General features: G+C 41.0%; 1 protein-coding gene across 2 annotated transcripts in view; it reads right to left on the bottom strand.

The window, feature by feature from the left end:
• The window catches only part of LOC133020436 (regulating synaptic membrane exocytosis protein 1-like), an 87,456-nt gene that overhangs the window by 33,069 nt on the left and 41,162 nt on the right, over positions 1 to 13,225 (bottom strand). For both annotated transcript variants that reach the window (XM_061086995.1, XM_061086996.1), the window contains exons 5-9: positions 10,852 to 11,123; positions 8,260 to 8,957; positions 2,203 to 2,243; positions 657 to 770; positions 419 to 518 (exon numbers count right to left, since the gene is read on the bottom strand). In XM_061086995.1, the coding sequence (XP_060942978.1) occupies positions 419 to 518; positions 657 to 770; positions 2,203 to 2,243; positions 8,260 to 8,957; positions 10,852 to 11,123 (1,225 nt within the window). The remainder of the gene's footprint in view (positions 1 to 418; positions 519 to 656; positions 771 to 2,202; positions 2,244 to 8,259; positions 8,958 to 10,851; positions 11,124 to 13,225) is intronic.

The following is a 13,225-nucleotide window of genomic DNA, read 5'->3' on the forward strand; positions in this document are numbered from 1 at the left end:
CTGGCATGAGGGTTCAAAATGTCTCAGGTTATTGTATTAATATTTATTTATTTATATTCTTTAGGTGTTCAATAACAAATATAAAATTTTGTTTAAAAAAAAAAGGGCTTTGTATTTTCAAAGAAATTCTGACCATTGATTTCAGCAAATGTTATTCAGACAGGACTACATAGAACATTGGTGGGGACTATTTTCAGCTGCGGATTAGTACATACTTTGTCTTCTCAGATTGGGTGAGTATGTTAGACTGACTCAAAAGAAGACAGGGTGGCTTTGATAGTTTAAAAAAGTTATTAGTTTTAATTAAATCACTAATAACCCTTTAATGACTCGTGAGTCTTCATGTTTAAATCCTTGTTGCTTTTCCGGTTTTTACATGACATGCAAACAGTGTGACTGGTGTGTTGGTGTAGGCTACCTGCTCTGAGATGTCCCACCACATCAGCCAGACTGCCCTTCTTGACTTTAGTGATGAAGGCACCTAATCTTCCTGTCTCTGTTATTCGGCCTCCTACCACCTACAGAGAGTGAGAGACAGAGGGAGCAAAAGAACAAAAAAGACAGTGATATCCTTCATATTATTGATAGACAACAGTGATTGACCACAGATACTACAACAACACGTGTGTGCGCTGTTTTTTCAGCCCCACTCTGACCTTTAACCCCAGCAGAGCTCCAGCTTCTTTTGGCATTGCAGCGCTCCTCTTGCTGAGGGTGATCCGTCCAATCAGATGGTCTCCCTCCTTAGATGGCTGCCAGGTTACAGGATGCTGCAACAAAAGACAACAATAGATATGTACAGATGCACATGTAGTGTCTCTGACACTGAGGCTCTATTCAGACCTGACATCAACATCGGTTTGCATGATTCGATCACTAGTGGACGTCTCTGAGTTGTCAGCTCCCATCTGGCATTAGAAAGTGCCTCAAGTGACCACCTGTGATCAAGTCTCACTTCCCCGGCTCTTTATACAACTATACAAGTACGCAATTTCTGATCATAAAGACCAAATCATGATGTTTTTAGCCAGTCTGACCATATCAAATTAATATTGTAGCGGTAGCCATGGGAAACACTGAGAGTGTAACATATTTTGAAAGAAAAGCAGGTCAGAGGGCATCTGCTGAGTAGTTGGTCATTCATATGGGGCCAGGCATCTTGGTTGTATTCACACCTGAAGCCAGGGCTGGTCCACTAGTGGTCTGCTCTGAGGACAGATGTTAATACCATGTCTGAACAGAGCCTCAGAAGACAAACACAAAAGCACATCTTTGCCAAAGAAAATAATATAAAAATCAGCTACTACTGTAGAAATAGTAACAGTTGTGTATTCTCTATTATTATTTTATTGTGACAAGGTTTGGTTAAAAAGTAAATTATATTAGGTCTAGAGTGTTTCTGACTGAATACTGACTGTCTTAGACAGGTTGATCTCTGTCTTTTTGTTGGATCAGAATGTAAACGTTTCCCTTCAACATAGTTGTTGAATATGGATTAATGAAGCACAGCATTGGCTAATAATGTGGCTATATGTGAATTTATCATCTGAATTTGATCTCACTAAATGACACGATGAAACAATTTCGTAACTTGAAATATATAAGCTATAGTTTCAATGCATTTCCCTTTCATCTGATTACAGATCTATCACACAGTAAGTTTGCTTACCTCCATCAATGATGGATTTGACAGAAGAGTAACAGTTAACATTCACTTTGTAAAAGCACTGACTCTTGCTTTGTGTTAATAATAGTAGGGAAGGCTTTTCCTGTCAAGTTCATTTGTTCATTGATTCTGTTTATTTTGGTGGACATATTTAATTTCCACAACAAATTTGGTACAAAACAATAAACAGAGCAAATCAAATATATATAGCTAATAACACCGTCCCTTTATGATTAATCTAATTGTGTACCCTATAAGTTCTGGAGCTTAGGTTAGTCAGTAAAGATGGAAACAAACACAAACCATAAACAATAAAAAGTTGCTGGATGGATGGGTTATTTGGAGTAAAGACAAAAAGAGCAGGTAAGAAAAGTACAGGTAGATCTGAGTAAACATTGATCACAGCAAAAAGCACCTGACAGAACAATACGCAGTCATGCATATTATTTACTGTACACGCAAATAAATGGGCTGTAATTCACTTTCACTTTCTCTCGTTGAAAAATGAACAACATGAACATAAAATAGTGACTTACATGCCACACAGTGGGGTCATGTGGGTAGCACTCCCAGTCACCTGCGAGAGAAAAGAGAACGGCTGAGACACTGTGGACTTCCTTCACATCCTCTTCCTCTAAACACACACACACACACACACAAACACACACACACACACACACACACTTACACATACACCCAAGCATAGAGCAGAAACTGTTAACACAACACATACCAGCACAAGGCCTCTTATATACAGCTCGGCCAAATTTGGGGGCTCTTTTGGAGGTATTTGTTTACAGTAGAGAGGGTTAAGTTTATTGAATTATCAGACCTGGGCTAGAATTAGAAATGTATCACCAGTGACAGGACTCTAAGTAGTCCACGGACGCAGCGATGACACCGCTTAGCTTTTTAAAATGCTGTAAATCCCTCCAAGATAGTTTAAAGATTAGATGTTGTAGATTTACTCTGGGATAATGCACTGATGTATGGGTAAAACAACTAAAAACAATGGTAAATGGTGACCTCAAGATCATTATCAAGGATACCCAGATCTATTAGTGATGCAGAAAAGCAACAGTTAATTGTTTTTTCTTTCATTCCTTATTTTGTTAATAATTACAGAATTAAATCATATTTAAGTGACGAAGACAAACAAGAACAAGTAATGCAATTAGTTTATATTACATTTTATAAAAAAAGTCTATTAAACTATACAAATAAATAATTCAATTTGTTATTAAATTAATTAATTAATACTATTAACTTATTTTGTCTGCAAATATTATTATAATTTTTTTAAACAATTTTCAATATACATTTAAAATTTTTGTTCATTTAAAATATTCGAAGAATTTTTTAAAAACAATTTTCAATATTAATCTTAACATTTTGTTCATATAAAATATTTGAAATTTTTTTTTTAACCTTTGATGAAAATTTAAAATGTTATGGAAGCATGAAAGTTGGAAATAGATTGACTGAAACAATCCAAACTCAAGGTCCTCTTACGGACATTTCCTAAGGATTTCAAGCATACGATACAGTCCTCCTACAGCCAAAGGCATTGGAAAAGGGTCTGTGGAGTTGGAGTTCCCATGATTTGTTACAGGGCACAGTTTCACACCAAATCAATAGGTGCTTTTAGTACTGATGAAGCTATTGAAGTGCATATATGCACACACAGTCTTAATATAATTCAATTTCAATTTCTTTCATTATTGAATGTCTTTAGCTCTCAATACTTGTGAATTTTCCTCCATTAGCAGTATATTTTAGACGATTAGACAAATGGTTCGACCTCAGCTTCTGCTTCAGTCCCAAAACACAGCCTCATCTGCACACATGGGCCGGGGGGCGGGGATGAAATGTGTGCGGGACTTCAACGACACTGTTATGACACAGAGTAAAACAGAGCCAAGCGTTCCTAGGAGCCAGGAGGCAATGAGGTTAATGAGTTGTGACAACTTACAGTGACATTATGCAATCTTAAAGCAAACGCTCTGATGATAGACAACTGAATTCTTGGTTTCATAACTCATGCGTGAACATAATTTTGTGTAGTGGGTGGGCCACATGGGTGAGTGTGTGTTACCATGTTTCTATGATTGCAAGGTCCTGACAGAAATCTCAATAAACAATCAACAAAAGAGGGCAGGACACCATTTGGGGTCACTAAATGTACTATATATATATATAAAGTACATTTTTATATACATATATACGGTATATACATATACACAATATATATAAAGACAGTTTGGAGGCTGACAACCTTTTTTAATATGCCCAAACACAATAAAAAAGCATTATACAAAAACAAAAGCTGCATTACTGTAGCATGTACAGCTAACTAGCTTACTTTCTACTATAGGAACAGGGTTATGAGTTACCATTTTAGTGTATGGGTTTATATGTTACGTCCATTGTGTAGATGCCATTCACGAAGCTTCCTTTGTGTTGCCATGAGCACACACAATGGCCTATCACAGACTTGAAAACGACTCCTACAGTTGCAAAAGATCTTCTGGAGATTTGTAGAATGAGAGCAACCTACCAACTCAACTGGTAGTCAACTAAAGACAACTCTCTTCAGTTGACTTCCAGTTCAACTGACGACAATTGTTCTTATACAAGCTGCAAATCTAGGAAACACTGTTGAAGGTCTAGTCCAGGCTTAAGGCTAAACCCACTAGATTTGCTCTCTCGTCTACTGTTATATACACTCATCGAACGATAAGTTGGAGAACTCTAAGCAGTCTACCCAACAGTCTCTAAAGCCTTCAGCTCTAGGCCAAACCAGAAGCCAGGGCTAAGATTTTTTTTTTTTGGATGATGCATACCATCCCAGACTCCCAGAGTCGGGAAGAAAGCAGCTTCGAAGCAGCAAGACATAATCTGTCATATGGAATCAGATGAGCAAAACAGAATGAGATTCAGCAGCTTGTTTGAAGGGCATCCAGGCCAATAGAAACCACAGGCTGAGTGTTACTGCAGACCCTGTTCTGGGTTAACCATCCCAGAGCAGCAGTACCTGACAGTTTCCCAGGTTGTGCCATCAAAGCATGTGTTCTGACAGCTGCGGGAAATGCAGATCTAATTCATCACTGTAACAGCATCTTGTCTTGCACTTTTAGGTCTATTCTTACATTCTTCCTGATCGCACTTGATGTAAAAGCAATGCTGATCCCATATTTTCATATCTTCGAATCATCAACGGCTTAAGATGCAGTCAAATGTATCTGTCTATTAGCATTGTATAATGTATGTAACCATTATGATCACATTTCAGACCATGTTGTTGAATTCTGGTTTTAAAACAAGTTTGCTGGGAGTATTAAAAAGTGAGCAGAGTTAATGTACATGTGTGGCCACCTGCTAAAAGCTGAAAAAAACTGCCAGTGATTATTATTTTTTACACTCACAGGTGGATTTCTGAACACAAAATGGAAAATCTATGGTGAAAAACAATGTTGATGTATTTTGCCAATGCTGGAGAATGTGGTGCAATAATACAATGTTCAGGGGCCAGAAAACCCCTGTGGGATAAGGAGGTAAAAAGTGCACATGAGTGTATTATGATGTGTTCCTCCTTCGTATCAGAGGATGAGTTTGTAGTGTGTCTGTGTGTGGGCGAATACTTGCAAAGATTATAATGGGATCTAGTGTACTGTGACTGCATATTTGTATGTGTGTGTGTGCGCACGTGTGTATCCACTGTGCATATTTTCCTGCACTGATCTTATGATGATTTACATGCCTGGATGCTTCTCGGCTGCCAGGAACCACATCGTGGAGCTGACCTGTTCTGTCTCGAGCTAAAAAAGGAAGCAGCATCTCGCTGCCACAACGGTGTGTTTAAAACCTGGGCTGACAGGACACTCTCATACTAAACCTCCACTTGATGGATGTCACAGGGTCTGGTACGGCATGCACCCTCTCTACCATCGGAGGCACCACACTCTATTGATGCTGGCTTCCAGTGACAGTGAAGCCATGATGTAGCATGAGCATGGCTACAGTCATTGTGCTTATTAAACACTGTCTAGGTTATGAGGTGCTAACTGTAAAATGACTGGTGCTGTCATGCAGTGGTTAATAAAAAGAAGAGAGAACTATGAACGTGAGTTAGTTAGTGCATTGAGAAGGAGTTCAGGAAGTTTTGCTGTGCACATTGTAAAACACATCATATTGAAAACCATCACAAAACGATTTAAAAACCAATAGTTAGTTATAATAATTAATGATATTATAGCCTGGATCAAAGTGGGGGATGAACCATCTTGCTGACAATCCCAAACCCCTTAAGGCAGGCCATTAGTGTGGCTAGTAATAGGGAACATTAACTATTCTTACTGTACCCAGAGGAGCTTTTCAAAATGGTCTCAAGATTTCAATTTATGTGTGAACTGAGCCCATTTGAAATAACCCTTTAACAGATCAATTTCTTGAAAACATGTTATCAAATAATTTGAAACCTGTCGAACTCAAATCTTAGACTACGTACAGTGCCCCACTTGGAGAGAAACAACTTCTGGGGCTTGTTACAGTAAAATAATTTCCTTGAAAATGATTTGGCTTTCAGACGACAGGACTGTCTCAGGTTTTAAGCTATACATTTAAGCTCTATCTCAATATTACAATAAACAAATCTGCAGCTCTAATATTCCAATGCCAAAAGCATTTTTTGTGTAATTTAAAAAATTTCACAATTTCATCACACTTACATCGGGAACATTGGATATAAGCTGCTACGAAAGCTTGAATTAAAGTCTAGTCATTGACTGCACAGCAGTGAGTTTGAGTGCCTTGAATTATTAGTGTTAAAGTGACTTAACCCAGCTTGGACATGACAGGCTTAGAGTGTAAATGGTTGTTTGTCCTTGGGGACATAGTCGGCTATGTGAGGCCACACAAGGTCAACACAGAGATCAGCTGAAGTCAAACTGCCCCATCACAGACCACACACCAACATACATGTGCGCACACAGTGTGGGATTGTGCCCCCTCTGGGCCACGCTGAAAACAATACAATATGACACGAAGGCAAACATTGAGATACACACACACAGGCTCACACACACGTTAACATGCACACTGCATGTACTGCCTAGCTGCTCACTTTGACATTCAGTGGTTTGTTGTGTAAACCTACACTACAATATAGATTTTAAACACAGCAGGATAAAAAGTTAAAAGGAGACTCTGCTAGAATCAGTATAAGAGCAGCCTTACCTGTTGTGATCAATCTACCCACAGAGCTCAAGCAAGGAGGTGTCTCCACATTCACAGTCTGAACGAAGGCGGCAGACTGAGACTGAAAAGCTCTCTGCACGTCTTACTTTCACATCCACTAATACAGTGTGTTCAAGTGTGGGAGTGTTCAAACACACACACACACACACACACACACACACAAATTGCAATGCCCCACACACAGCAATATAAGTTGTATTATATCATTATTTCCTTAAATGAATACTGTTACTGTAAATAGTGCTGGTTGAAGAGGTTTGTAAATTGCTTGGGAACTGTAAATCCTATGTTGCTTTTATTATCCTTCATCCTAACGACCTAATCAAGGTGATTTACAACAGTACACTGTAGCTGAAGGAGACCTTGTGCGTCTAGGTGCCGTGAGGATTATCATAAAATAAAAATAATTATATCAAGGCAACAGCTAAGATGATGTCCTCCAGGGGTTGCTCTTTGAGCCTGGCATTAACCTCAAGCAATTTCAGTAAAAGCTATTGCACATTACTCTTTCTTGATTCCATGCTATAGTTCCTTCATTTCTGTTCTTTTCACACATGTCAGTTTGTTCGAACTATAATAGATAGGAACATATATTCACATAACTGGCAAACTACCTGCATGCTAATGGACTATTTGCAGTGTTATAAGCAGAGAATCTTCTGCCTACCACTATACAAGTAACTTTAGGTGAGTGCAGATGAGTGAAGGGATCAGCAGCAGCTTCAAACAGAATGCTTCCACATGAAGCAACATCTCACTATACGTCATTTGCTAGCTGCTGTGTGTCTGATGTGAAAGAACAGTGCCGCTATGAATGCTAATGTCCATTCTATAAATGTATGTTTGCCCCAGTTCCATACTAAATTATATTTCAGGGTTTGTGTCTCTCGTATATTCACACTTCAAACCCTGTATGCAGACTGAAAGCCGCCTGATGATCGACTGTAAACATCTATATAACTGGTTGTTCACGATGAAACATATTACAGATGCTTTAAAAGACACAATTAGAATGAGATACACGATCCAATAGTTTTTAGAGCAGGGATAGAACATGTGCATCATGTGTAGTGCCATTTGAACATGTTACTTGAGAAACACCCTACAGTAAGTTGTTGAGTATCTTCTTGGTTTAAGCAGTATGAAGACCTGTCGTTATACTGTGCCGAGACAGATCACTTTCTCAGATCTTCTCAAAATCTAATTTGCCCGATAATATCTCATGTGATGGATGAATGAACATGTGAATGGACAGACGTCAATACTGTCCATGCTTTTTTTAAATGAAATCAAACCCCTGGCTGAAACAGAAAGGGATGATGGATACTGTCACTGACCTCTCTCGCTAACACTCTCAATCTCAGCATCCTCACAGCTGCTGTACTCCGGCGTGGTCCCTCCCTCCTCCTCCGAGCTGCTGACGCTGGTTTGTCTCTTCCCTCCGGCCCCCAGCCCTCGTTTCGACTTGTAGGGCCTTGGCGGTGGCGGGCGCAGAGATTCTGATTGGTCAGAGCTCAGTGAGTCGTTGCGCAGCATACTCTCAGCCTTCTCCCGTTTGGTCCGCCTCATTCCAGGTCCCTGGTCCGGGGCTGAACCAGGTCCCGAGCCAAGTGGCTCTCTAAGTTCAGGGGGAGGAGCTTGCTGAGCCAGGGTGTGTTCATGCGGCCCAACAACCCGACCCACCGTCCTCTGACCTGGCCGAACACCCTCCCCAAGCTCCCCCGCCATGCCCACGCCTCGACCCTGCATGGGCACAGGGTGTCCCCGGCCTCCAGGAGGGACCAGCCCTGCTTGGCAAGGGGTGGCACCATTGTGGTCCACATGGCGGGAGCCCCCCTCTTCTGTCCGCCTTACTCCACCACCTCCCCCCACAGGATCATGCTCCAGAGAGCGTCCCTTAGTTAGTCGCCGGCTTTCTCTGCGCTCCCTGGACTCCCCACGGAGGTCCCGGTCCATGGAGACCTGGGTCTGCAGCCGGGCCTGTCCTGGCCTCCGCTCCCCCCGACCAGCTCCTCCACCTCCCCGTCCATTTCTCCTGGGGGATAATCAATATGGGGAGAGAGAGGGGAAGAATAGAATAGACAGGCATTGTTAAAAAACAAGATATGGTATTTCAGGCACATAAATCACTGGATACTCCTGGTATTTACATGTTTGAAGAGTTGTTCTGTTAGATGAAGCTCACTAGCTCCCAAAGGCAGGCTAGAGACGTTTTGAATATGTCTCAGTAAAAGTTGAACATAGAATCATAGTTTCAGTTATAATATTAAGCTCTTCAACACTAAAATGAAGGCGGAATGTTCCCTATTATTTAGATTACTTCTAGTATAAAGGGCAGAAAGTTGGGAAGTAAAAATCAACAGCCTCATGATACCATGAGCAAGTCTGTGAAACCACAAAATGTTAAAGGCAGCATGCTTGAACATGAAGAAGTTACAATTCTGATATAGGGCAGGTCAAGTTAACCATGGAAACGGTTGACCTTCTATGTAAAGTGCCGTGAGATAATATATATTATGATTTTGCGCTAAACAAATACAACGTAATTGAACTGAATCAGCCTCCCCAGTTTACTGTGTCGGCATGCTATTCATTGATGAAACATTTGCAGGTATCATGAAAGAACTAAGAAATGAACAACTGAGATAGTTTTTGAAAAAATAAAAACAAACTAAATCAACACCCAAACAAATATTTCAACTGTATTGTTTTATTGCCGCTGACTTTTATGACACAACCTGATGTAAGTGAGAGCGGCTTCTGTGTTAGACAGTTTCCTTTAGCTAATGACACTGGTATGATTTTGTATCTGTCACCACTTGATTGTTACCATTAGTATCCACTAATAGAAAGTCGTGAGTGACAACTCTTCCTACTACCCTGTGTTTTGGAAGCGACTACATTCTTCCGTTACACTTAGAGCAGCATAGGAAACAACAACGCAGACGGCCTTCTTAAGAGCTGCAATCCACCGCTGTATAAAAGAGGCAACTGATGAATGCAGGAGTTAATGCTCAGTAGAACAAACATATTTCATGAGAGTGGCCTTCTGTCCGGCGGCTGAGAGAGCATACGTTAAAGGTACACTCCGCCATCAAAACCACTTTACTAATTATGGTTAGTTCCACTGTACTTGTGAGAGCAGCTACATAATCACAGCCTCTGTGACTCAGGGGGGATTTTCCAAAGGCTCATAACTCTGATGATGTCACAGTGATGTAGCTAGGGTCATCTCATTTTTGAAGAACACTACAGTATTTGTCGAAAAACATCTGTGTTCCAGCCTGAATGTATAGAGGTATGAGAGATATGAGCATTTACCTGTTAGGGTTGAGACTAGTGAGTTGCATTGTGGGATTTGTAGGACCCAGAGGTTTTGTAGCTTGACCCATACTATGAACCAAACACAATAGATGTTTTCAGACATGCACTTCTCCCCGAAAAATCTCTGAACATTCTCTAGAGGGGCGTGAGAACGCAAATGTACGAGTGAGAAACTCCGGACTTGTTGATGTTTCTAAAACGTCACTGATACCAAACTGAAAAAACAAAATGATTGCAAATATCTCCGAATTACAAAAAAATAAGAAGACACCGATGAAGATTGTCAAGTTGACCCTTGTGTTGTTGTGCTGTAAACAAAAACACCTGATCTCCGCAGCAGAATTTATATGCCATATGCTGCCTTCGCCTGTTGTCCCACCCTTCATTTGTGTCGTTGTGAACGTATCACCCGCTGTGTTGTTCAGGTGTGAAAGGCAAACTTTGGAGAAAGTCCTGGTCGCACCTGTGAAGCTGAGGTGCTCTGACCCCCCTGTGTGTGGAGTCTTTCAGCTGCCCGTGTGCCCAGGTGTTTCTATAGGTCTACAGAATGTGACAATATGAAGCTGAATCAGCTGCTTTTTCTCTTCGCCATTGCTTCATCTTACGTGTCTCGCGGTGGTTCGCTACGTGACCTTGCGTCGGTGCCGGCTGTGGTCCCGGGTGCGTTGAGTCGGTTGGGGTCTTGGTTTGCTGTGGTGGAGTCTGAGGGGGCTTGGGAGCGCGATCGGAGCTTCTTGTCCCCAGACGTTTGGCACACGGACGGCTCGCTGACAGCAGATCCAAGGCCAGCCGGGTTTCCGGGCGAACTCGTGAACCAGTCGCCCGGCTTGGTGAGGATCTCCTGCTGCTTCCGGCAGTTATTACACACCCAGATCACCTAGGAAACAAGGAGTATAGGTAGGGATTACAACCACATCCATGGAACACCACCAGACTTTCACTAGTACTTAGCTGCATCTGCTCGTTTGCCAACAGGCTGTCCTCACCAGGTTTCATCAGATAGTTTATGACCGACATTAACATAACTCTGCTGAAGAGTTTAATGCAGCCAACATACACATTATCACTCTAATATGTCTCACATCTGCAGTCAGTGAAAGCTATCTTGGCCATATACTTTTCCAACCAATAATCCGAGGCCCGGCTTCAGTCGTAGTGACTGTCGATCAGGAAATGGAACAATGCTTCCTAAAGAGCTGCACTGCTGCCAACGAGTCGTCCAGGAAGAGGCTTTAACGGAAGCTTTTTAAGATCAGCATCATGGCTGTTATACCAGGGAGAAGCTTGACTTCCACTGTGGGCTGCTTCTGGCCTCCAAACGGAGAACACAAAGCCAACTGTGTAATGAAAGGACACTCGCTCCGCTCACTGCCAAATTTACATCCCACGTCTTCTTTCTCTCTGTTCGTCCCATCACACATATGCAAACTGGCCATACATTGGCTGTGTTCACGATCTACACCTGAGCAGCCACATTTTCTCCTCTCACATGAGGCACACGCACCCAAGCTTTTGTTTTCCGTCATCAGTGAGTATGCAAAACACAAAAATACACAACCAGTTTTTGGTGTAACATGTACAGTAGTGTGTGATGTCATGACATTTTGATTGTGACATAATTTAATTACATTTCAAGCATCCAACAGATTTTACAGTCTACAGTATTTTTGTGTCTCATTGAAAGTCACACATACGGTTTTCAGTCCTTCCTCACAGATCCTGGATTCACAGTCACTGGTTGTTTTTGATCGGGCGTTCTGCCAGGTTTGGTGCAATAACTCTTATTATTTAAGTGGCAGAGGAATGTGAACTTTTGTAAAACTTTTTTATTAAATAAAGCCAACTTCTCGCACAGTAGTATCTCTTATTGTATGGAAATGCAGCCTAAATTAGCCTTTACTGTAGCACAAGAACTTTAATAAAACATTAATGCAATTGTCAAAACTAAAACTTAATGAAAAAACCTGTATATAATCAAGAAATATCTACAAAATGGACAAATCATTATGTGCCAATTGAGTAGCGAACTCTACAGTTGTAGGGGTTAGGGTTATGATGCTATGAGCACCACTATTATTATTGCAACATGGAATATACCCCATCAACTGTTAATTAAGATAGATAGACGAAATTCAATCTATCTTGCTGACAGAAAAAAATTACTTTAAGTTCCATCTAATAGATTTCTCCAGAGCTGTAAAACCACATCTCACAACCTTGTTCACCAGATGGAGTTGGCTCATTTGTTGTATGTATTCCATTGACACAAACTACAGAAGAATCAATTTATGGAGAATACCTAAAACTATAGAAGTTATTATGACTGAAAGTGTTTGCATAAACATTTTTCTGTTAAATGATGTGTATTATGATATTTATATTTGTATATTTATAAACAATTGTTTTGATAATAGGGGACTGGTTAACCCTGTAGTATCATATAATACCATAAAATTTGACATTGGAAAAAAGGCCCGCTCCAATAGAATAATAATTGTTAAGTTCTATAAGTTCAATTCTAACAGCTTCAGTCATACAGAAAGTGAAACACAATCTTAAAAAAAGGATGTGACATGTGTGCAACTCATCAACATCACTGTCAGCTAATATCAATAAGGGATGCCGGTTACATCCTAGAATAGATGTGAGGATTCATCTAGAACATGAATGGCTACAGTGTGAACACAGCCACCGTCACGGCCGTGTGTTGTATTCCGAGTCAGGATTAGGAAGAGGGGATGACGGCAGGAAACAGAGACTGAGAGGATGGAAGAGGAGACTGAGGGGAGGTTAGAGTCAGTCCCTCTCCTCCAGCCACCAGGGTTCTCATTACTCCTGAACACTCCCCAATGACTCTTTAAATAGAGCTAAAATAAAACACTCTGGCATCGGCCATCTCTCTCTCTCTCTCTCTCCTCTTTCTCTCCCTCTCTCTCCCACCCCTCCTTTCCCTTCCATTTATCCCTCCTCCAGATTGCT

The sequence above is a fragment of the Limanda limanda genome, chromosome 15, assembly GCF_963576545.1.
Source record: "Limanda limanda chromosome 15, fLimLim1.1, whole genome shotgun sequence".
NCBI lineage: Eukaryota > Metazoa > Chordata > Actinopteri > Pleuronectiformes > Pleuronectidae > Limanda > Limanda limanda.